The following is a 25,154-nucleotide window of genomic DNA, read 5'->3' on the forward strand; positions in this document are numbered from 1 at the left end:
AGGCTGCTGTAACAAAGTACCATGAACTGGTTGGCTTAACACAATGGAAATCTGTTCTCTTACAGTCTGGAGGCTTGGGAGTCTGAAATCCAGGTCTTGGCAGGGCCATGTTCCCTCTGAAATCTGTAGGGGAATCCTTTCGTGCCTCTTCCTAGTTTCCTGTGGTTTGCTGGTCATCTCTGACATGCCTTGGCTTGTACATGCAACACTCTGACCCTCCATTTTCACATGGCACTCTCGCTGTCTCTGCATCCCTTTCACTCTATGCATTTCTGTGTGTCCAATTTCCCCTTTTTATAAGGACACAGTCCTGTTGGATGAGGGACCTCTATAATGATCTCATCTTAACTTGATCATCAGCAGGATCCTTTTCCCAAATAACATCACATCGACAGATCCTGGGGCTTAGCATTTCAGCATCTTTCGGGGACGCAATCCAACTCCTACTAGAAGCTACAAACTCTTTGCGTCTTTCCTAAAAACTACAATATTGATCCTTGACTTCAAAGGATAGTATTAAATTGATTCCTTCACTCTCCTCCTGAACATAGCAAGACACTTAACCTTAAGTTTAAGCATGCTTTAACATGTTTCTCTCTCCTGAGTTTTATGCTATTGTGGTCATACAGTTTAATCATACGTATTTTAAATCCTACAGGCATCATTATTGTTTTATGCATCATACTGTTTTTTAAAACCTAAATGGTCGTATTTATATAAAAATTAACTTTTGCATTGGTAACCAAAAAGTTGGAAAGACACCAGTTAGCACAGTTATTTTGATAGAAGAGTTTACAAGCAGATTTGTGGACTTTTCCGATTTTGATTTTTTTCAGTGATAATTGTTTCTTGGTCACATGTTAACAATCAAGTAACAGCAGTGGCTGCTAAGTGAAGTGGATGATGAAGGGCGATGCTGAAGCGCAGACTCTGTCCCTCTCCTGGCAGTGCCTGGGAGAGGTGGGAAAGGGATGGGTGCAAAGGGGAATAGCCTCAGCCGCCCAGGGAGGCTCTGGGGGCATCTAATGCTGAGCACTAAGACCTGAGGGTCAGGCCAGGCTCCCAAACTATTCTGGGAATGGAAGGACTGGGGATGGGAGAAGACGTGACCTTTCCATTGTGAACTCACCCACCTCCATCCACTCAGGCATGAGCTTAAGAAAAAAGAAGAGACTTGAAATCCAGTCTTCATGAGCTCTCCCAGGATCTGCTGCCTCCTCTACTTGTACCCCAACTTCCCCGTCTGTTCTGCTTTCAGAGGTTTAAGCCAGGCCTGAACCCCCCACCCCTCCAACTTCCAAATAAGTATAATGGAATGAGCTTGAGTGAAAAATCCACTTTAATAATCCAGCTTCAGCTCAGCTGAGAACTTCCCCTCTCACGTGAGAGAGAAGTCTCTCCAAGAGGGCTCAGTCTACCAGGAGGTTACGGCTCAGAGAAGGGAACAGCTCAAAGAAGCCCTAAAAGAGAAGGCAACATGGGATTTGGGGTTAGTGGAGACCAGGTGGGGGGTGCCCCACCGCTCACCGTCCACCAACATGGCCCAGCAAGAGAGGAAGGCATAGTTGCTTCACCCACACTTGACAGCTGTCAAAGTCTTCTCATCCCCAATCTCCTCTCCAACCTTTTACTATCCTCTGGGGGCTGATGAGGGCCCCTGAGCCTTGAGAAGAAGGGGGACCCTTCTTTTCCTACATGGTAGCACTAAGACCACCAGCCCCACGCACGGGCAGGTCACTTGGTGATGGGGCCCCAGGACTGATCCGGGTACCAGATGGGGAGGGAGCCTGGCTCCCACAGTGATGGGGGAGGGGGTTTGGAATCACCTTAAAGAGAGTGAGGGTCTGTAGCACTCCTGTGGTGCAGGCTGTCTCCCGGATGGAGTGCATGGCCAGCTGGGGGCTGCCTAAATCCAGCACCCGCAGCCCTAGCCGAGAAGCCAAGATAGGTCCAATGGTGGTGCCACAGGGAGAGTCATTCCGGACCATGAGATCCTGCGGAGAGGAAGAGCTGTTCATGAGCAACATGTAACCCCTGTTTCTTAAGACCCAGGAGGAAGTCACCTTAGAACTGCGGGGCTGACAGGGGTCTGGTACATCGTCCACTCCGACCTCCCCAAAGAGTGGATGTGACCGTTGGAAAATCACAAGGCTGACACTAAGGCAGGCCCAAAGGACAGGATATTCTGAACTGGTCCCATTCTTCCCATCTGCACTACAACCATCTCAGTTCCAGCTAACCTCATACTCCCTTTCACACAATCCATTCCCCACACAGCGGGCAGGGGGACTAGAAAATATATATGAATCCTTTATGTCACCTTGCTTCGTAACATGCATGCCTCCCCACCCACACACAAAGAAGAATCACTCAATAATCTTAGTGGTTTTAAAAATATGGCTATGGGCAGTTTTAAACTATTTGATTTGTATTCTGGTAAACAAAAGGAAATAAGATCATAATACGAAGATCATAATTATGAAGATCATAATACATCAAGATTTTCCACATAAAAGAGAATTACAAAACCAAATAAAGTAAGTAGTAACTGCTCTTTTTTAAAAAATGAGAATCACAGTATTAACTCACGATTTTTTAAATATGTATACTTTTTCCTAGCTATGTCCTAAGCGAAAGTGAAAGTGAAGTTGCTCAGTCGTGTCCGACTCTTTGTGACCCCATGGACTGTATAGCCTACCAGGCTCCTCTGTCCATGGAATTTTCCAGGCAAGAGTACTGGAGTGGGTTGCCATTTCCTTCTCCAGATATGTCCTAAGAAATGACCCCAAAGCATTCCTCCCCCGACCCCCACAATAACAATCAACACTCATGATGCTAGACTAGCCTCTAACATCAATATCCATCAAAAGCCACCAAGTCTGGGGAGAGAAATGAACAAGATGAGCCTGCAATTTCCTGTTGGGCCAAAAAGCAAGACAACTTCCCAGAGTCATGACAAAGAACACAGGAGTTATGTGGAAAGGACTCCCGCTGGTCAAAGTCATGACAATTTGAACATGAAATGACACGACTATGTGGACCAGATCCACACTGAACCAACAAAAATCTATGATTCTAAATATATAATGATCATCAAAAAGAGAATCTCTTATTTGTTAGCATTTGAGGCAGCCATTAAAACACTTCACCTTGAAAACTGGTTATTAAAGGGAACAGTTGGGGAACACATGTACACCCATGGCGGATTCATGTCAACGTATGGCAAAACCAATACAATATTGTAAAGTAAAAAAATAAAAAAATAATAAAATAAAATTAAGGGAACAGTAAGTATTTGTCTTGACTTTCCAGGAGCAACCATACTTCACAATAATCACATGGCCCTACTGGATGGGAGAAAGTTCTACTTCACAGAAGAATGATAGCTAAAATAAATGTAAAAGGAATAAGAAAAAATGGAGGAGGGCATTTTTTCAGTAAACACTAATGAAATTATGGATTTAGGCAAGGATTATCAATTGGTGTTAAAACTCAGCACTTGTCTGATTGATGGGAAGCTCATCACTTGTACAGGTTACTGTCCAGTCAAAGGAGAAATACCTCCATGTCCTCCCAGTCTGCTGATCAATCTTATCATCACTAAGGGTGAATCACCCACATAGTATGTGGATGATGCAACATGAAGGACACACCTGTCACGATGTCTTCTGGCCAAAAAGGTTTAACCTGAATCCATCAAGCCTTTAGATATGAATTCTAGATTACAGGATATACACAGGCTAGAGGCTTAAACTCAACGACACCATGAGGAAGCAATCAGGAAAATCCAAAAAGGAAGAAGACATCACATGGGATGATGAGCCCGGTTTCTTCAATAAGTCAATGTTACTTAAAAGAGAACCATAACAACAACAAAAGTAGGTGGGGCAGCTGTGCTAGATAAACAACCAGATATAACACATGGTCCTGAACTGGAAACCAAAGTGGGACAAACTGTAAAGAATGTTTTGGGGATAACTGAAAACGATCTGTGTATGAAATGAGACATAAATTTACTGAAACTAAAATTTTCTGAAATAGAAAGATGGAGAATACTGAGTGAAAAGAGGAAACAAAAGATATATCCAAGATGATTTCATTTTTTTTTTAACAAAACGTGTATTAACTATATACACAGAAAAAAATCAGGAAGAGTACATACAAATCTCTCAGGATTAATGTTTTATTTTCTCATTTCCATTTATATTTTCTAAAGCACACATGCCCTGCTTCTGCTGTAAGTTGTTAAAGAGAAATCCCCCAATGTCCTCCTACTGCCTTAGAAGAAGATCTAAACACCCTTCCTGCCTAGGAGGCCCAGCAAGACTGTCTCCTCCCCCTCCTGCTCTCAGCCTGGCTCTGCCTCTGCGGCTCTGGCTGTTCCTAGTGGACCAAGATCACTCCTGCCCACTGGGGGCTTTTGCCTTGGGGCTTCCCTGGTGGCTCAGACAGTAAAGAATTTGCCTGCAATGCAGGAGACTCTGGTTCAATCCCTGGGTCAGGGAGATCCCCTGGAGAAGGAAATGGCAAGCCACTCCAGTATTCTTGCCTGGAGAATTCCATGGACAGCGGAGCCTGGCGGGCTATAGTCCATGGGGTCACAAAGACTCGGACACGACTGAGTGACTAATGCTCACCTTTGGGCAGGGATGCTATTTGCTCATAGCTGCCTCATTCTCAACGCTCAGGTCTCAGCTCAAATGTCACCTCCTCAGAGAGGCCTTACTGAGAATGGAACAACTCAGTTCTACAATGTGAGGTGGGGGAAGCTATAGGGGCAGAGAGAGCCCTAGGCTGGAGTTCAGGATGCCAGGTCCTGACTTATCAGGACCTCCCTGCTATGTCTATCACCGGACCACCCTGGGCTCCAGCCCATGAAACATACATTATCCTAACATAGATCTTAATCATTGCATATTTCTCCCTCCCTCCCTCTCTCTCTGACTAGATGGGTCGTTGCCAAGGCAAGAATAACAATGAGTTCCAGGTTTCCTGGCCCTGAACTTCTCTCACGGAAGCCCCCTGGGCATGTAAGAGAGACACAGGGGAGCTGGAGGTGCCCGGTGGGAAAGCGGTAGGACTAACTCTCTATGTGCCACGAGGACACTGCACCTTTAATCCCATTTTCCAGGAGTGGAAACAAAATCAAGGGAAATTAGGAGACGAGTTCAGGGTCACCGGGCTAGTGTCCTGTCAGAACCAGAACTGTTCCTGGCTCTGCCTATATCCAACCCCACCTCTCCTCATTCGACTAGGACCCTCCTCCACTAAAGACTGTCTACCAGGCCCCCCTTACTGGGGGACCATCTGTCTGTGCCCCCCACCCCACCTTCCCAGGCAGGGTCCACCCTCACCTGCAGGGGCACCCCGACATTGTTGGCCACCTCTCGGATCAGGGCCTCTGAAACCGCATTCGAGGCGTAGCGTTGCTTGCTGTTCACCTTGATCACAGGGCCCTGGGGAGAGGGAAACCAGGAGTCAAGAGGGAGGCAGAGATGCCTGACAGGTTCAGAGGGAACAGGACGGGGCCTGGAACCAGCCAGGCCTCCAGATACCGGAGGAGAAGCAGGAGCGCCTCACCTTGTGGAATAAGGGCCTGTGGTTCTCCTCATGCTTGTCCCTGTAAGAGACAGAGAAGGGCCGGGGAAGGCCAACAGCAGCTGTCAATACCCACACTTGCTCACAGCAGACATCACTAATATAGCATTCTTTCCCACCCAGCCTACAGGACCTCAGAGTCAAGCTAAACACTGGGCTCCAGGCAGCCTCTTGCAACGGGGGTGGAAATAAGTCTGTAGACAGAGCCTATTTGGATAGGTTAGGCATGACGTGACTTTGACCAAGTCAGGCTACAGAGCAGTCAAAAGGAAGTCCCCACGGAACCTCCTGGCAGAATGAGGAGGACGGGGAAGGGGAGAGGCGGAGCTCCAAGCCCAGAGCTGAGCCTGAAGGCAGGTCACGCTCCAGTCTCTGGCTATATGAGGCCTGTGTGCCCGGTGCAGGAGACTCACAGGTAGTTGGGGTGCACGGCATGGGCCATGTCTGCGCTGATCATGTAGGACTTGGGGATGGCTTCCTCGAAGGCCGTCAGGTGCTGGGGCGAAGCCGAGATCCGCCGCAGCACCAGCTCCGTCAGCAGTGACTGTGCGCCCTGCGCGCTCTCTGACCCCACCTGGTGACGACAGAGACCCGGCTCTGGGAGTCTGGTCTGGGGGGCTGGAGCTGGAGGCCAGGAAGAGGGGGGTCCACTGCCCTCACTGAATCAGTCAGTGGGAATGCGGACTGTTATCAGCCACTTCCCCAACGCTATACCACCGAAAAGCTGATGGTAAGCTGGGGCCACCATCTAATGCTTGGCCATCTCCGGGGCAGAAAGAGAACTGTCCAGCCCACTTCCATTCCTGGCTGGCCTTCCTTCTCCCCTGACCATCTAGGGTTGAGCCCAGGTGCCCCATCTCCCTGGTCAGTCTCCTTTGGTGCATGTGACAGGAGCTGCTAACCCTGACCTCTGTGGTTACAGGAAGCTGTGTAGTTGTGCAGGCATCTCGGTTGGTACCCTAACCCAAGCACGCAGGGTGAGGACTCAGCCTGTGCCGGGCCCTGGAGCTGCTAGTGTGAAGGGGCAGAGTCCCTGTCCTCCAGGAGCTCACCACGTGGCACCCAGAGATGTGGGAGGTGTCGTCACACTAGAAGCAGGTACAAGCTGAGCCAGAGGGGACACCGAGAGCTGAGGAAGCACAGGCAGTTGTCTGGCTCATCCCTGGAGCCTCCAGAAGAGCCCTGGCCCGTGGCAGCTGCTGGACGCCACTGGCAGCACAAGACTCCCCAGAGGAGACCCTCCCCAGAGCTTCCCACGCACCTCTTCATTGTCGTAGAGGGCGATCATGCGCACGTGGGGATCCGTGGCCAGGGAGGCAGGGGCTGAGCAGGAATCGATCAAGGCCTGTTTGGGGAGGGGACAAAAGCATCACCCTCCCCACTCCTCCCTCTGTAACTCAGCCCACCAACACCTGGGAGGCTCACTTGCTCGCCCGCCTCCCACCATCACGGCTGGAGTGAAGGGGGCTCCAGCGGTCACCGGCCTGCATCTCTCAGGGCGCTGCCGGGTGGGAGGACATGTGGGGGGTCTTTTCGATGAGATGGGGGAAAAGCCCCCTCCTCCCGCACATGCCTTCCCACACAAAAGGCAGGAGGGTGCGTAAGACGGAGGGGAAAAGCTGAGAATCCTGGCAAGTCAAAAGGACCGCACAGGTCACGTCAACTAGTTGGTCTCGGCAATGACACTGAGGTCCAAAGAGGTGACTGTGACTCCATTGAGGTGATGTGACTGGCTGGCTGGCGGCGCAAGTGGCTGTGAGTCCCAGGTCTGGCTCTGGTCTCAGTTACAGCTCAAAGCCTCTCTGAGAACAGGACAGGGCGCAAAAAAGAGTACAGAAAGGACAGATGGAGGAGCAGGGGTGAGAGGTGAGGAAGAGGGGGAAGTGACCAGGGTAGAAAGAAGGTGGGGAATATCAATGCAACCATGCAATGAGATGCCAAGGCTCAAAGGCAGCTGGGTGGGCTTAAGCCAGGGCTTGCAGGGGGAAGGCTAGAGGAGGAGGATGATACTGCTATACAGGATGCTAGGGTCTTTCCTTTAAAGCAGAACTTAACTTAAAGGAGAAGCAGGACATGACTCTGTAAGGCTCTGAACAACCTCTCGGCCTTCTGCCAACCTCATCCTCCCCGGCCCAGCCAGTGCAGAGATGGGGCCCAAAGGAACAACACTGAGGCTGCAGCATTTAGGTCTCTCCCCATGGTCCACCCACATCAGGGGTCTTCTCATGACCCACAGGACTCGAGGCGGTCCTCCCGCCCCGTGCTTCTGGGAGTACCCCAGCTCCTCACCTGCAGGGCACAGAAGCAGCTGTGCAGGTTGTCCAGCCGAGGGGCAAAGATGAATTCCTCGTAGGCACCACCCAGGACCTAGAAAGACAGGACAGTCATCCTGATCTTCATCCCCTCCCCGGGACTCAGCCTCTTCTCCTTACTCCCTAGGGGCTGCGCTTGAACACGTCTCCTTGGTTCCTTGCCCAACCTCTCCCAGCCTCTGGCCTAGAGCACTCAGCCCACTGTGCAAAGCTGAGTGGAGGACAGAGGAGGGCCAGGCTAGAGCTGAGGGACAGGAGGGTGCAGGCCTGCGGTTCCTGACCAGTTCCTATGGGACAGGACAAGGGAGAGACCAAACAAGGAAAGAAGAAAGCCAAGGAACTAAACAGAGAAGACTAGGCAAGAAATAGAAACTTAGCACATGTTCAGACATGGGCGAGCATCCAAAGACACGGCCATTTCCTACGGTCAGCAACTGGGACAGGCTCCAGGAAAGGAGGGAGGGGCATGTCCAGGCCTCCTGTCCTCAGAGGTTTGGAGCCAGCACAGGTTAAAGTGGACAGAGACCCCAGTAGTGGAAACTCCTCGGGAAGTTGTGGAAAGCTTACGCCCCCACCGCAGACAGCCCGAGTAGGCAGACCTGGCGTGGGAAACCTGCCGTTTTTGAGAACCACTGCCCTGGAAGCAGAGTGGGGTGGTATCTACTGGGAAAACAGTGAAGTGAAAATGAAAGCTGCTCAGTCGTGTCCGACTCTTTGCAAGTCTCCAGGCGAGAATACTGGAGTGGGTAGCCATTCCCTTTTCCTGGGGATCCTCCCAACCCAGGTCTCCAGCATTTCAGGCAGATTCTTTACCAGCTGAGCCACAAGGGAAGCCCAAGAATACTGGAGTGGGTAGCTGATCCCTTCCTCCAGCACATTTTTCCGACCCAGGAATCGAACCGGGGTCTCCTGCATTGCAGGCAGATTCTTTACCAACTGAGCTATGAGGGAAAACAGGGATGAGCATAATTGGAGGACTGGCAGAGGTGATGAGGGCTTCAGGGGGAGACTGGGATCCCAGGGTCCCCAGCCATGAGTTCCTCACCGCGGGCTGAGTGTCGGCGAGACACAGCTCCATCTCCAAGATGTCCTCGGGGCTCAGCCCCAGATGGGCGCAGAGAAGGGACATGAGGACCGAGTGGTGCCGCTCATCCTGCAGGGCGGGGGGCTGCTGAGAGGAGGGTCCACTCCCCGCTCTCTCCCTTCTCCAGGAACCAGTCTCTTCCCCCCTGCGCACCCCTCCCCACGAGCAGGTGGCTCTTACTGCAGCATTGAGGGGGCCTGGCTCAGGAGTCCCCTTCTCCAGCTCCTCCTGGATGGATGTTGCAAGAATGGGGACCCTGCAGGGAGATACATAAAGGGGGCATGGGGGGAGAGCTGGAGGCCACAGCCAGGTGGGATACCCTGCATCAGGACCCTGCGCTCAGGCATCCCCTGATGGGGAACTGCTCTGGTCCCTCAATTCCCAGCTCCCTCTCCGCAAGGCAGAGCTCTCAGGGCCCCTGGACATCCGCTGGGTCCCTGGGGTAGAACCTGACCGTGGCCACCGTTAGGGAGTGGACTCCCAGATCCCAGCAGGGCCCCCCTCAATCACCCTTGCCACACCCTCCCCAGCTCCAGGTCACCACTGCCTTCACCCCCGTCTCACAAGTGCATCTCCATGTTGGGCCCAAAGTTCTCATTTATATTTCTTTGCAGATGGATGGCGAGGTGTGGGATGCGAAGAATGGGTCTGTCCACGTGCACCAGCCGCTGCTCCAGCCGGCCTGAGGTAGGGCACTGTGGCCAAACAGGCAGAGTCAGCCCAGGGGGGGGGGGGGCCCTGCATCCGCAGCTGGTTAAATCCCCCACTTCGCCCAGACTAACCAAGGTGGTCCTCTGACCCAGGCTGCCCCTTCCCCCCTTCCCTGAAGGGCTCTCCGCAGGTTCCCTGAAGGGAGGTGACAGTCAGCCTTCAGGCAGCTGAAGCTCAGGGCCTCCCAGATCCAACCCTAGGCCCCACCTTGACAATGACACGTCCAGCCAAGGTCAGGTCACGGTCAAACCAGGTGCTCCAGATCCCACCACCATAGGTTTCCACACCAACCTGCTGGAAGCCCACCTGGCTGCGGCGAGAGCGCCGTTTCACCTGAGTGGGACAGTGGGGAACAAGAATTCAGAAAAGGCCAGGCGGCATGATTTGGCGCTGAGAGGATGAGTAATGTGACACAGAAGGGCCCCAAGTGTGGAGGAAGGAGCTGACAAGTCGTCTTCTCTGCACACCCCCTGATGCCTCCCCTCTCCCAGGCAGCCCCACTTCCTTACCCGGAGGCAGGGGCTGTCCGTGTGGGCCCCAATGAGGCTGAAACCATTGCCAGGAACGTACTGGCCCCCCACAGCAAATGCGATGATGGTGGAGGAGTTCCTGGTCAGGAAGTACTGGGGTGGGGGGTTAGAGCTGGATTAGCCAGAGCACAGGACTTCGAGCCCCAGTCCAGGTTCCTACCTCTCCGCGCCCCCCCCCCCCCCAGTACCTTGCTCTCCGGCTTGATATCCCAGCTCTCGGTCTCCTTGAGTTCATGGAAGCCGGCCTGGAGGAGGCGGCTGCGGCACTCGGCCACCGCTGTAGGGAAAGAATCCTCTCACGGTTGATGGAAGCCGGGAGGAGGCACACCGGCTCCCTACTCGCCCCCTGCCCGGGTCACTCACCGTGGAAAGGAGAAGGGCTCCGGTTGACGAACTTGAGCAGTTCCCGGGCTGCGGCCTGCACCGCCTCTTTGCGGGCCCTGCTGCTCATGGCCACCTAGGGGACGGGGGGCGCTCAGACGCCTACGAGGTCTAGGACCCCTGACCCATCTCGGCGTCGGGAACTCCCCCAGCCAATCCCCACCAAGTGAGGGCTCGCAGGCTCAGACCTCGGCTTCCGCCCCTTTCCCCACACCAAGAGACGCAGAAGGCCGGGCTCCAACCCACCGGCAAGTATCACAACCCTCCTGCTGCGCTCCTGGCCCAGCTGGTCCCAGACGGCCCGCCCCCTAATCCGAGTTTCAGTCCGGCCCCACCAAGTCCATCCCCACGTGACCGACCAGCTGGATATCCCAGTCAATTCCCAAACTCGGAGCTCGCAATCAGAGGCCCCGAACTCTGAGCCAGCCCGTACACCACGTGCGCGACCCTACCCCGGAACCAAAGCCCTGTCCCCTAGGAAACACCCCACCTGGGTCTCACCCCTGAACAACCCGGGAAGGTAAAGTCACTTGGGATCAGACTTTCGGTTTCGTTTAGGGTCGGGGGGAGCCCCCCCACGTCAGCAAGCGCGCTGCTGAGCTTGGACCCGAGCGGGCACCTGGCCTGGTCTAGGATCGAAGTTCGTCCGGGACAAACAGAGGCCGCCTTACCTGCATGGCATTACGCGTGGGCCTGCGTCCCGGTGCCCGGCCCCTGCTCACAGCCCGCCCCGACTCCCGCCGCTATAGCCCCGCCCCGGCCCTGCGGTTCGCCCCGCCCCGTCCTCCGCCCCTTCCACGGGGGTGGCGGACGCCCTCTGCCGACCCGGAGGTGCTAGGACAGCCTGGAGCCGCCTGCCCCGGTTCTTTCCCCCCACCCCCAAGTTAGGGAGTCCAGGAGAAAACGCCTCCGCCAGCTCACCTGGTCACCTGGGTGTAGTACAGAGTGCTCTCTTTCTCCACAGGCACTCTGGTGATAATAAAAGCAACATGGTTAATGTTCATGGAGCGTTGATGATAAGTTTTAGCTTTATAATAAAGCTTAATGCGCTAGGTAGTTTAATCTTCATTGCCCTTTCAACTTTATATCTTTACTGTCCCTGGTCAGGGAACTAGATCTCGAAAGCAGCTGTGAAGAAAAAAAAAAAAAGGACAGAAAAAGACAAACTCCATATATTCTTGGAGGCAATTCCAATATTCCTATGTCAGGAGTGGTAAGTACAATTTTTAAAACCCAGGAACACATTTGGTCATAATGGCCATCATTTTAAAATCTACAATCAATGCTGGAGAGGGTGTGGATAAAAGGGAATCCTCTTACACTGTTGGTGGGAATGTAAATTGGTCTATCCACTAGAGAGAACAGTATGGAGGTTCCTTAGAAAACTAAAAGTACAGCTAACGTATGATCCATGGTGTATGCCCAGCAATCCCACTCCTGGGCATATATCTGGAGAAAATCATATTTCAAAAGATACGTGAGACTTCTCTGGTGCTTCAGTGGTTAAGACTCCGCCTTCCAATGCAGTGGATGTGGGTTTGATCCCTGGTCCAGAACTAAGATACCACATGTTGCAGACAACTAAGCCTGGGCCACTGCTCAGCAACAAAAAGATTCCATGTGCCACAACTAAGACCCGGCACAGCCAAATCAGTATTTTAAAAGAGAGAGAGAGGAAAAAGATTACATGCATCCCAATGTTCACTGCAGCCCTATTTCCAATAGCTGGGACATGGATGCTACCTAAATGTCCATCGATGGATAAACAAAATGGATAAAGAAGATGTGGTACATATATACAATGGAATATTACCCAGTCATAAAAAAACCAATAATATAATGCCATTTGCAATGAAAAGGATGGACCCAGAGATTGTCATACTGAGTGAGGTAAGACAGAGAAAGACAAATATATGATATCCCTTATATGTGGAATCTAAAAATATGCTACAAGTCACCTTACTTACAAAACAGAACTAGAGTCACAAATGTAGAAAACAAACTTATGGTTCCCAAGGGGGAAGGAGGGGAGGGATAAGTTTGGAGACTGGGACTGACATATAAACACTACTGTGTATAAAATAGATAATAAGAACCTACTGTATAGCACAAGGAACTCTACTCAGTACTCTGTAATGATCTATATGGGAAAATCTTAAAAAGGAGTGTATATATGTCTATGTATAACTGATTCACTTTTCTGTACAGCAGAAAGTAACACAACATTGTAAACTATACTCCAATTTTTATTGAGTATAGTTAATATTAAAAAAAAAAAAACCCAGGTGCTTGCCTAGCCATTGATTCTGATCAGGACTCTTGGTGGCCCCTAAGTTCAACACAGGGGCCAATTACCAGGGGTGTTATAAACATTCCAGGGATTACAGGTTGATGGAGCAATCTGCTGTTTATGTACTGGAGTAGGAATGTCAAGGGAGTGAGGAGTAGTTGGAAAGATCCTGCGACCCTCAATTCAAAGGAATAGATATTGCAATGTCGTTTTCAGGAATATGGGCTTCCCTGGTAGCTCAGCGGGTAAAGAATCCACTAGCAATGCAGGAGACCGTGGTTCAATTCCTGGGTTGGGAAGATTCCCCTGGAGCAGGGCATGGCAACCCACTCCAGTATTCTTGCCTGGAGAATCCCCATGGACAGAGGAGCCTGGCGGGCTACAGTCCATGGGGTTGCAAAGAGTCAGACCCAACAGAGCGACTAAGCCCATTCAGGAATATACACACTAGCTGATGGGTTAAATACATGGTATTCCCCCATCATTCCCTGGAAAAGATTCACTGCTGAGTGGGACATGAAGAGAACATTCTTGCTCTCTGAGGAGCCAGAGGCTGGCTACTGGTGAAGGAACACATTCAAGGACAGACAAGACCAAAAACAGGGATACAAACAGGGTAAGGGAGAGAGACTTAGCTCAAAACTCTTTAATGTTCTGATCACAAAAAAGAGTGCTTGTTCACGACAATTGCAAATCAACTATACTTGAATAAAAATAAATAAATGAAACAATTCAAACAAAATGTATCATTTGTTTTTTAAAAAATTAATGTGAGCAATTCACATATCAATAAAATGCAAAACTTAAAAAGTGAAAAATTGAACATCCAGTCTTAATAAAAACAAGACCTGGGAATTCCCTAGCGGTCCAGTGGTTAGGACTCCACACTTTCACCACCAAGAGTGAAGGTTCAAGCACTGCCAAAAAAAAAAAAAAGAACCACCAAAAAACAAAACCAAAATCCTCTTAAGAAATGAAAAGAGAAAGGATAAAGGCTGTTTTCCAGAAATCTATAGCAGACATTAGTGGGGAAATATAGAAGTATCCCTGTTCAAATCAGAAGCTGATGAGCTGTTATCACTGGTAATCAATGTGGATCCATAGTCAGAGACAGTGCCAGAAAACAATTTTATATGTAAAAGCACAATCTGTCCCTATTTGTAGGTTATATAATTACCAAGGGCTTCCCTCGTGACTCAGCTGGTAAAGAATCCGTCTGCAACACGGGAGGATCTTGGTTTGATCCCTGGGTTGGGAAGATCCCCTGGAGAAGGAAATGGCTACCCACTCCAGTGTTCTGGCCTGGAGAATTCCATGGACTGTATGGGGTTGCAAAAGTCAGACAGGACTGAGCAACTTCCATTTTCACTTTCATAATTACCAAGACAATAAACTGTTAGAACTGGAAGAAGGGGTGGCCTGATTTGAAAAATCATCGGCTTTCTTGTACAATAATCAACCAGAAAATAGAATCATAAAAAGGTCCTATTTACCAGCACAAGAGAAACTGTTAAATTACTAGGAACGAGTATCTGTGTGACCCAATCTCAAGTAGCCAGGGAAATGCACGTTAAAAGTGAGATAGCATTTTTGATTTGTCAGATTAGCCAAAATGAAAAAGGTTGGTAATATCAAATGCAGGAGAAAGCCTGGGGTCATGTATGTCTTTCTACCCAATTTCTGTGGTATAAACACTTCCTATGGCTGATTCTGGACTGCCAACATAAACTGAAAGTGGAGTTGAGAAGGAATTCGGAAAAGCAAACCATTGTGTAGATTTCTACCAAATGGATGCAAATAGACACAAATAACCTCAGGAACATAGATTTGTAATAAAATAATTAAGAAAGTGATGATTTTTGAGTATTTATAACCTCTGTTTTAATATAATTTATTTGGTTGTAAGTTTATATAATTTCATTTTTAATGATTGCTGTGTTTAACAATAGGATCACAAAATTCCTAGAAATTTGACGGTCAGTTCTTATGAGCTGGGCCAAGCTGATTCTAACACACCACTTCACCCATACTCTACACCTCTGTTCTGCAAGGTGTGATTGGTTGACCTGGGAACTTTTCAGAAATTCAGAATCTCAGGGCTTACCAAATCAGAGCTGCATGTTAACGAGACCCCTAGATGATTTGTATTCACATTAAAGTTTGAGACACAATGTTTCAGAGTACCATGTGGCACTAAGAAATAATGTGAGGTCAGTCTGTATGTATCGTGATAGGAAAAAAAGTGCCAAATATACGGTTGAGGGAGGAAAAGAGCAATTTCCAGAATAATGTTTACAGGACAAGAATATTTTGGTAAAACTCACCCAATGAACTAAATTTCTAGATTTTATATAAATATGTATGTAAATTCATGGCAATGTGTTTGGAAGGAGAGTGGCCATCTCTGGATAAGGAAATAGCATTGAGTGTGAAGTGAAGAGTCAAGAAGGGACCTCATCTATCCAAAAAATGTCTCTGAGAATCATTCTTGCCTTCAGCCTCCTCAAGAAAATCTTCCCTATCAGCCCTTATCTGGTGTTTACAATGCTACCATTTATTATTTATCTTTTGGGTTGAACAACTATTAAAGTGCAAATGCCTGTGTGTTAACACAGCAATCTGTTACACATTTCAGTGTGAGTTGATTTGATACATGTGTCCTTTCTGATCAGTTTATTAAAGATGGTTCCTAAGTAGTAATTTGTCACAGAATGCATTTGGGATAGAGAAGACCAAAGCAATGCTGTAGGGAGAAGAAGGCATTTAGAGTGAGTGTGTGTGTGTGTGTGTGTGTCCTGCCCTGTCTGCTAAAATGGATGCAGTGAGAAGCTGAATCAGAAGATCTGGATTTCCTGATGCTAAGACATCCCTGGGTATCTCATAGCTGGTAGATATCTCGGTTGTTTTAACTAAGTAAATAATTCACTTCTGGGTCTTGCATAACACGGTACAATTTGTTCTCTTACGTTGTTGTTGGACGGGCACTTAAGTTTCCAACACGTGTTTTCTGCTCAAGTCCTATTTTCCGAGCAAGATCCAGCTGTATAAGAACTACAAATCCCAGAGTGCCTGGAGGAGAGTTGTTCAGGCAAGATTATAATTTTCAACCAAGGTTTCAGGAGGGAGGTTTGAAAAAGCATTTTATTTAGTTAAAAAGAATGAAGTGCCTGTACAGGTACAATTTCCAAAATATATTATTAAGTGAAAAAACAAGTGGTGCAGAATAGCAGTTATGGTATGCTGTCATTCACGTGTATAAATATACGACTACATATTCTTATGTGTTTAATACATGTCAGGAAACACAAAAAATGGTAACTGACTTTGGGAAGGAGAAAAGTGATAGCTGAGAGTTGAGGGTAGAGGGACACTTCCTTTATCCTATAAAAAGGATTCCTATAAATCCTTTTGCACTTTTTGAATTTTTTTCTATGTATGTACATAGTAAAGCTTTTAAAAAGTAAATAAGAAAAAGTTAAAAAAAAAAAACTAAAACTGAAACTAAAAAGTAACAGGTGGCAAAATAATCTTTGAGTACTCTTGTGACTAAATTTTTGTTATCTTCTGCACCCTGATTGAGTTGGTAAGCATTTGTTGGTTAGGGTTTAACCCTACAGCTTTCAGTTTAAAAAAGCCCCACTTGGGGCTTCCCTGGTGAGCCAGTGGTCAAGACTCTGCACTCTCAATGCAAGGGGCCTGGATTCGATCCCTGATCAGGGAACTAGATCTCACATGTCCCAATTAAGAGTTCCCAGGTCCCAACTAAAGATCCTGCATGCCACAACAAAGACTGAAGGTTCCACACGGTGCGACTAAGACCTGGCACAGTGTAATAAATAAATAAATATTTTTAAAAATAAAAAAATGCCCCCCTAAAGCTGTATTACACTCTGATATGGAAATTGCTGTCTTTTGATACTGATATTTTATACAAAAAATAAATTGGGACTGAGACAGGAAAACCTTCAGAAAAATGTACTCAACTCTATTAATTTCTCACCCGCACAAGAGCTAAAAACTATTGATCCTACCTCTTCTCTGTTCCTCATTCCCCTCCTCTTCACTCCCCTCCAACTCAGTATTACTCATCTGCTCCATCATTGTAATCACTCCCTTGCACACGCCTCCAGTTCTTGGCTCACTCTAGGTTTGCTTACTTGTCTAGCGAAAACCCTGACTGACTCAGCCAGCTCCCCATGCCTCATGTCTGTACCTGGCACATAGTAGATGAGTAATGAATATTAGGTGAATTAATTTTTTTTCTCTGCACTGTGTGGCTTGTGGGATTAGTTCCCTGACCAGGGATTGAACCTGGGTGCCAGGAGTGAAAGTGTGAAGTCTTAACCACTGGATATTGTTAACCGTGTGCATGGTCAGTCACGTCGGACTCTCTTCAACCCCATGGACTGTAGCCTGCCAGGCTCCTCTGTCCATGGAATTCTCCAGGCAAGAATACTGGTGTGGGTTGCCATGCCCTTCTCCAGGGGATTGTCCTGACCTGGGGATCTAACTCAGGCCTCCTGCATTTTGGGCAGATTCTTTTTTTGTTTGTTTTTTTGTTTTTGTTTTGTGGTTTTTTTTGTTTGTTTGTTTTGTTTGTTTGTTTTTTTCTTTTTTTCCTTCTCGGGCAGATTCTTTACTGTCTAAGCCACCAGGGACTCTATCCTGTGATACAGCAACTCAATTCTTAACATTTCAGGATTGAAATGGAGGTACACAAATTCAGAGGTAAACTGCTTTTTCAGTATAGTGTCATTCAGAATAGTGAACATCTGAAATAACTTAAGTGTCCAACTACAAATGACTGGCAAAATTCTTACATAGCCATGTGAGAAAATATTCTGCAGTCTTCTAATTATTGTTATTTAGTCGCTCAGTTGCGTCCAACACTTTTGCAACCACATGAACTATAGCCCGCCAGGCTCCTATGTCCATGGCATTTCCCAGGCAAAGATACTGGAGTGGGTAGCCATTCCCTTCTCCAGGGAATCTTCCTGACCCAGGGATCAAACCCTCGTCTTTTGCATCTCCTGCAATGGCCGGTGGATTCTTTACTAACTGCACCACCTGGAAAGCCCCTTAACCACTGGACTGTTGGAGAATAAAGTTTTTGTTATTTGTGAGAAGTGCCTCTCATCCCACCACAAGGAGAAGTCCTTGAGCCACAGCTAGAGTAAGCCTGCGCACCCCAATGAAGCACCCACAGCCCGCAACTAAGACCCAGTGCAGCCAAAAAGTAATAACAAGAAATGGTCCTCATAGAATAATCCCCAGCAATAAAAAGGAACAAACTACCGCTAACCACAGCTACTTGGATGGCTCTCACAGGCATTACGCTAAGCAAAGAAAATGACAAAATTATAGACTTGGAGAACAGAGAAGTGGTTGCCAAGGGCCAGGGAAGGTAGAGAAAGGGATGGGCGTGACTCTCAAAGAGCACCAGAGGGAACAACTTGATGGTGGTGGAATGGTTCCACACCTTGATTAAGATAGTGGTTGCATGATTACACATGTGATAAAGTTAGAGAGATACCTGTTGTAATACAGGACACCCAGTGAAGTTTGAATTTCAGATAAACAAAGGATAACTTCTTAATCTAAGTGTGTCCCAAATAGTGCATGGGATTCCCTGGTGGCTCAGACGGTAAAGAATCTGCTTGTAATTTAGGAGAGCTGGGTTCATCCCTGGGAAGATCCGCTGGAGAGGGGCATGGCAACCCACTCCAGTATTCTTGCCTGGAGAATTCCATGGACAGAGGAGCCTGATGGGCTACAGTCCATGTGGACACAATCGAGCAACTAACACTTGCATTTTCATACGTACACCAAAAACAAATTTTTAACTGAGTGTCCTGTATTTGTATTTGGTATATCTGGTAATCTTTGATAACATGACATAGAACTATACACACACACTTCACCAACGTCATTGGGCCGGTTGTGGTATTGTATTGTAGTCGTGTAACGTGGAACCACTGGGGGATATCTGGTGAAGGGTACATGAGGCCTCTCTGACTATTTCTGTGAATGTGTAATTATTTCAAGATAAATAGTTTTTTTTTCATGACCCTCCAACGAAAACCAACTGTTTCTGTTGGTGATTAAAACAAAGAGATACAGGGAAGTGCTGCTTATTAACCTTGGGAGTTTTATGGGGCACTGTAAAACCAGAACTTCACAACGGTCTTGAGGTGTTTCCCTCTCAAATGTCAGTGACCTTGTGTAGTTAGTGACAGTATAACAAAGTGGTTATGTGTGAGGGCTCAGGATCAGACACCCCTAGGTTCAAGTTCTGGCTCCTCTGTCGGTTGGCCATTTGCAGTGCTGTTCCGTCTATGGCGGACATGACTCAAGCGACTTAGCAGCAGCAGCAGCTGGAGGCAGCTCACGCTCCCACCCCTTCCAACCCCACATTCAGTGACAGCAGGCTGGTGGCTTGAGACTGGCCTGGGAGTATCCACACTATGGTGATTGGCACATCCTACAAATCAGCGCTTTGTTTTTTCCTCCAGAAAGCAAGCTGTTAAACATTTATCATCATACCAACATCAACAGATGTTGAACCTCAATTTCCTCATCTGTAAAATGGGGGAAAGTGAAAGTGAAAGTCGCTCATCCTGTCCCACTCTTTGTGACCCTGAAACTAACCTGAAACTAACATAGGATTGTAAATTAATTATACTTCAATTAAAAAAAAGATTAAATTAAGAAAAAGTTGCGTAAATGCTAAGTCGCTTCAGTTGTGTCCGACTCTTTGTGACCCTATGGACTGTAGAATACTGGAGTGGGTCACCATGCCCTCCTCTGGGAATCTTCCCGACCTGGGGATCGAACTCTCATCTTTTATGTCTCCTGCATTAGCAGGCAAGTTCTTTAACACTAGCACCAACTAGGAAGCCCAAGAAAAAGTTAGCTATTATTATTTCCTCAGTCTTATCTCTCATATTAAACTGTGAGCAACTTGAGAACAGGTTTATGCCTTACTCACCTTGATATCTTTAGTGACTGGTACAGGGCCTGAAACACAGTAAGTGCTAAACAAATGTTTGGGAAATTACTGAATAAACTACAAATAGTAGTGACTTAAGGTGCTATACCTCCAGAAAATGTACATTTTACCAGAGGCCTTTAATCTTGGAGGTTTCAGGCCCTGTGGCAGGCTGCCAGGGAGTTCTGGAAAGCACTCACATCCCCAAGACTACTGTCTGCCCTTGGAGACCTGGCCCTGACCTCCTAATGTCCCACCCTGCCCCCCCCCCCCCCCCGCTGCCCCAGCTGATGCCCCCAGGTGGCGGGGACAGGCCCTTAGCTCCCCTTCTTCTAGGAGCCAAGATGGAGCAAGCGTTGCTGGCTCTGAGACTCTCTGACTAGAGGTCATTTAATCCTTGCTGGATTTGTCCTGTTTATTTTAGTGAACAGGGCTGTTTACTTTCAGTTCGTATTTCTAGGGGTGCTGCTCATTTTGGTTCCCTATTATTTACTCTTTGCAAGCACTTGGGTTTGAGTAAATATGTCTATAAAGTCCCAGGGACTGGCTTATTCTGTGTCTGGTATTTTAATGGCCTTTAAACAGTGTCTGCTCAGGTAAGCATTTTATAGATGAGTTGAAAAGACAGAGAATTCTGTTCTCAGTGGCCGCTGATTCCTTCCAAGCGACGGCTGGCCGCCAGTAGCCTCTGAATCATGGCTTTTCATCAGTAATACGATATGAAAAGCCGACATCCATCTCTGGACAGAGAAACTAGCCAATCCTGGTCAGTCAGATGTGGGACTAGGGGACTCTGGTAGGTATTTCCATCCTAGGACAGTGCTTAAGATAAGAATTACTGAGTTTTTTAAAATGCAGATTCTTGAGCCCTACCCTTGAAAATTCTGCTTTGGAAGATTTACACAAAGGCCTGGTGATGTGCATTTTTAACTATGCTGCAAATAATTCTATCTTTAGACCATTCTGAGAAACACTAGATTCTCCAAGCCAAGAGTGTCAAGGGCAGCCCTTGAGCACAGTGCAATGCTCAGGGATGACATGGGAGAAGCCAGGGAACCATATCGGGCTGTATGGAGTTATTGCCATTTTTTTTGGCCATGCTATGAAGCTTTTGGGACCTTAGTTTCCCAACCAGGGATTGAACCCACACCCTCAGCAGTGAAAGTGCGGAGTCCTAACCACTGGACTGGAGTATTTCCATCACCACTTAGCACACTGCTGTGCCCAAGTTAGCCAAGAGGACAGTGATTATGTTCCAGTAAGCCGCTGCTCAAGGTCTAGTGTGTCAGCAACTTGAGGGTCCCTGCCCGAAGTCCTGGTTATCTTTTTATCCCCCGGGGCAGTTCATGGCTCACAGCTTGGCGCTCTGCACTGGCTGGGGCGTTCCCACCAAGACAGCCCTAGAACACAGGCCTGGTTACCTCAGGGTAGCCTGGGAGCCAGTTGTTGGGAATGGATGTGGCAGAGAGGCTGAGTGCCATGGTCGTCTGCTGCCTCCTCCAGAGCTGAAGCCAGGTCTGTCAGAGGTCGAATAGACAACACTAGCTCCTTCCCCAGCCTTGGCGGCTCTGCTCCAACCTGCAGGGTCCTCAGTCCATCCCACAGGGCCCATTATGACATCATCAATGCAATCTGAAATAGGAAGGGCCTCACAGCACCTGGGCTTCAGGGGGTAGCCTACTGTGGCCCAGGGTCTAAAGGATAACCCTTGACCTGGGGAGGCTGTCCTGTATTCCAGGGGGCTCCATAGGTCTGTATCCAATCCCGCTACCTGCAGAATGTGAGCTCCAGGAGGGCACAGCCCACATCCACTTTGTTCAGGCTGAGTCCTTAGTGTCTACTGACACATAGTAAGCACTCAAAGATTTTTCTGGGTACAAGAGTATGTGAATGAGAGGTTTGGCTGGCTCCAGCCATCCATTCATTTATTCACTCGACAAGCATGTTTTGTGGCATCTGTTGCAGGTCAGGCTCTTGTCCATTTGAATAAAACTCTTTTCCTGCCCAGAGGAGCTCCCAGCCCCATAGGAGGATGCCGGAGACACATCCTTTGTGTAATGTTCCCTGACAAGGGCTCTATCTGAGATCTAAAGGAGATGGGGTTGTTGGGAGGAGCACACACGGTGGCAAGCAATGACAGGCCCTGAAGACAGAAAAATGGTATGTGGTCTGGCAGGATTTCCCCTGCCTGAGTCAGCGAGCCCCATCTGCCCCAGGCCCCCATCTGTGCTGACAACCAGGCTGCTTGTTTCTGCTAATATTGCAGCAGGGTGCATCTATAGAGGCAATCTATAATACACCATTTACAGCCATAACGAAACCACAAAAATCAATTCCCAGCGCTCACTCCCATCAACAAACATGCTTGCAGGGCCTCGCAAGTGTGGTGCATAGCTTTAAGGAGCCACGGGAGATATAGGGATGAAAAAGTGAGGATTCTGACCCAGGAGGCTTCGAATCTCGCTCGGGAGACATGACACATGGAAATGAGATGATGAGCCACACCGAGTGAAAAGAGTGTATGCCAAGAAGTGGATGAAGGTTCTAGAACCAACTGCAAGACACTAGCCACCAGCCACCTGAGCACCTTGAAATGTGGCCAGTCCGAATTGAGAGGTGCTATACCTGTAAAATAATGTATACATTGTATTATGACAAAATATATATCTCAATTTTTGACCACTGCTTACATGTTTGAAATAATGTTTTGGATGTATGTGCATGCTTAGTTGTGTCCGACTCTTTATGACCCCGTGGACTGTAGCCCGCCAGACTCCTCTGTCTATGGAATTTTCTAGGCAAGAATATTGGGATGGGTTGCTATTTCCTCCTCCAGGGGATCTTCCTGACCCAGGGATCCAACCCGCATCTCCTGCATTGGCAGGTAGATTCTTTACCACTGCACCATCTGGGAAGCCCAATGTTTTGGATACACTGGGTTAAATATATTATCAAAATTAACCTCACTGGTTTCTTTTACCATTTTAAGATGTGCTAGAACATTTGAAATGACACATGTGGCTCCCGTTACATTTCTGTGGACGGCACTGGTCTAGGAGTTCAGGGGACCCAGCTAGAGACCAGCGCCCTGTGCTACTAGAATTGAGAAGAATTCTGAGGAAATGCAACAATAAGGAAATGCAACAATAAGGAGCAAGCAACAGGACACTGAGGGTGGGTGTGGGAAGACATTTGAGCAGTTTAATCATGAAGGAGGAAGGATGGCAGCTCAAGGAGGCAACAGAGGCCCACGAACAACGCACACATCACTGACCCCTCTCTTCCTTCCGTTCCTAGCATCTTCCAAGAACATGGCGGTACCTCCAGCCACCCTCCGACACAGTGACTCCAGAAGGGTCCTTCCTCTCCATCCTGGACAATGGGGAGCTGGCCTGTGAGCTGGGCTTAGATGCTAAGTATTGGCTGACTCCCAGCCCTGGGGAAAAGGGCAGTGATGGGGGAAGGTAAGGGAGCTCGGGTATCCCCATGCTGGTGGAGCTGGGAGTGTGGTCAGTGTTTGCTATGGGAAGCAGTGTGGCCTGGGAGGAGGAAGTCAGCCCTCAAATCTGGCCACACAAAACTTCCACTGTGGACACATTTCATCAGAGGAAATCAGGCAGCCTGGACCTGATGTTCCTGTGTTTCCCCTCCCACTCAGCCACACAGAGAAGCCATAAACACTCAAATGCAAGGATTAACTCTGCGTGTGGTGTCTGGGACATTGTGAACAACTCTTGGTGGCTGTGTTTGTGTCTCTGTTAAGATTGATCTTTTTAACCCCCAGCACCTAGGATGTGGGGCTTGCTACACAGCCAGTGTTCAATAAATATCGATGGATGAAGGAAGGAAGGAAGGAAGAAAACAAGGCGGGGAGTGGGGAGAGGGTGAGGGAGGAAGGAAAGATAAAACACTCATCTGTCACAGAACAGAAGTAGATAGTTGGAAGGGGCACACTTGTTCTCTGTTAGAGTTTTGGATGTGGGCAGCCAGATCCCACGTGTCCAGGTCAGAGAAGAACGGATGCTCTCCACCACCCTACCTCCCTGCCACAGGCCTTGGGCCCCCAAGCTTTGAGAGACAGTGTCTGTCCAGGCTGTAACATTCCTGGGATAAAGCTCTGCTCCTAGTCTCTTAAGGCCTCTGTAAAAGGAAAGATAATGAGAAGAAATCAGGGAGGGCTGAATAAGCCTGATCTAGAGGTAAGGCTGGCTTGAGTTAGTTCCTGAACCAGCAAAGGAAGGACTCCTCAAGCACACCCGAAGCCTGCAGTTTTTCCACACGGCCACCGGAGGGCACTACGACCTTGAAATAGCAGTTGTCCGCCTCGAGTCTTTGGGGAGCCCAGATTCAACAAACGTTTTAAAATCATCACAATAATGCTAGCTCTCCTGGTTGAATATCCAATGAGGGCCTCAACGCCTTAAACATATATTATCTCGTTTAATATTCACTACGATTATTGTTAATTAGCTATTTAGTAAAAATCGAGGCTTAAAGGAGCCAAAGAAGTTACCTAAAACCCCCTAGCTAAACGCAATTTGGGAATACGAACTTGAACCCAAGCCCTTGGACACCCATCATAAACAATGAATATACATGAAGCTGAAAAGGAGACTGGACAGAAGCAGAGAGTCTGCTACACAAATATTGTCACTGAACAATTTACACATACATGAAGTTGGAAGTTGGCTTACAGATACTTTGTACATTTTACATGGTATTGTTCCTTTTTTCCGCTGGAAATGATGTTATTAAATGAAGTGTTTCACAATTTATGATGTCTTAACTTGGAGGAAATGAAGTCATTGTAATACAAGGCAGTTAAAGATATTTTCGTCAAACACTTAAACAGCACTTACCATTCACTGGGAACTGTTCTAACCACCTTGTGTCAAGTAACTCATAGCCACTCTGTGAGGGATGCACTATTATGATCCCCATTTACAGATGAGGAAATGGAGATCTGGAGAGGGAAGCAACCTGCCCAGGGCCATATGGCTGGTTCCAGACAGACCTTGAATCAGCGGCCCAGGCAGTCTCCGGAATGAATTTGGGAAACCAGGCTGGAGCTGGCCCTTGAGAGAGGAGAGAGTAAGAGTTTCCCAGGAAGTGCCCTGTAGAGGGGAGCGTGTTTCAGGCCGAGGGAATTAGCACCAAGCGAAAGCTCCGACTAGCTGGGGAAAACAGGCGGTCAGCAGTCAGGATCGTCTCAGGCCTGGGCTACGGAGGCCAGATGGCGAGGCTTGAACAGCCAGAGCTC

General features: G+C 48.2%; 1 protein-coding gene and 1 long non-coding RNA gene across 7 annotated transcripts; one reads left to right on the top strand and one right to left on the bottom strand.

Annotated features, from left to right (window-relative positions):
• Positions 1-1,321: 1,321 nt before the first annotated feature.
• Positions 1,322-21,464, bottom strand: DNPEP (aspartyl aminopeptidase). Of its 6 annotated transcripts, none has more exons than XM_081584254.1 (16): positions 21,316-21,464; positions 11,538-11,585; positions 10,599-10,692; positions 10,424-10,512; positions 10,215-10,328; positions 9,913-10,038; positions 9,559-9,689; positions 9,175-9,250; positions 8,956-9,063; positions 7,888-7,965; positions 6,860-6,943; positions 6,012-6,172; positions 5,581-5,620; positions 5,355-5,456; positions 1,827-1,994; positions 1,322-1,460 (listed from the first exon to the last, which is right to left on the bottom strand). In XM_081584254.1, exons 1-16 carry the CDS (start codon positions 21,373-21,375, stop codon positions 1,410-1,412), a joined length of 1,530 nt encoding a protein of 509 aa, XP_081440380.1. In that variant the 5' UTR covers positions 21,376-21,464; the 3' UTR covers positions 1,322-1,409. The 6 variants fall into 6 exon arrangements, with proteins under 6 accessions (XP_081440380.1, XP_081440384.1, XP_081440383.1 ...); XM_081584258.1 differs by having other exon boundaries at positions 11,538-11,744; XM_081584257.1 differs by lacking the exon at positions 8,956-9,063.
• Positions 21,465-21,538: 74 nt separating this feature from the next.
• LOC145543263 (uncharacterized) lies at positions 21,539-24,665 on the top strand. Its single transcript, XR_014080601.1, has 3 exons — positions 21,539-21,644; positions 22,266-22,510; positions 23,192-24,665. It is a non-coding gene; the product is annotated as an uncharacterized LOC145543263 (long non-coding RNA).
• The last annotated feature ends 489 nt before the right edge of the window (positions 24,666-25,154 follow it).

The sequence above is a fragment of the Giraffa tippelskirchi genome, chromosome 3 (assembly GCF_054371585.1).
Source record: "Giraffa tippelskirchi isolate mGirTip1 chromosome 3, T2T-mGirTip1v1.2.pri, whole genome shotgun sequence".
In the NCBI taxonomy this organism is placed as follows: domain Eukaryota; kingdom Metazoa; phylum Chordata; class Mammalia; order Artiodactyla; family Giraffidae; genus Giraffa; species Giraffa tippelskirchi.

Excerpts from the sequence above, each read along its gene's own strand:
- DNPEP (XM_081584253.1), bottom strand. Across the intron at positions 7,966-8,955 it reads TCGCCGACACTCAGCCCGCG|GTCCTGGGTGGTGCCTACGA; the intron begins GTGAGGAACTCA and ends CTGTCTTTCTAG. Across the intron at positions 1,523-1,727 it reads CATCACCAAGTGACCTGCCC|CGGTGGGGCACCCCCCACCT; the intron begins GTGCGTGGGGCT and ends GTGGACGGTGAG.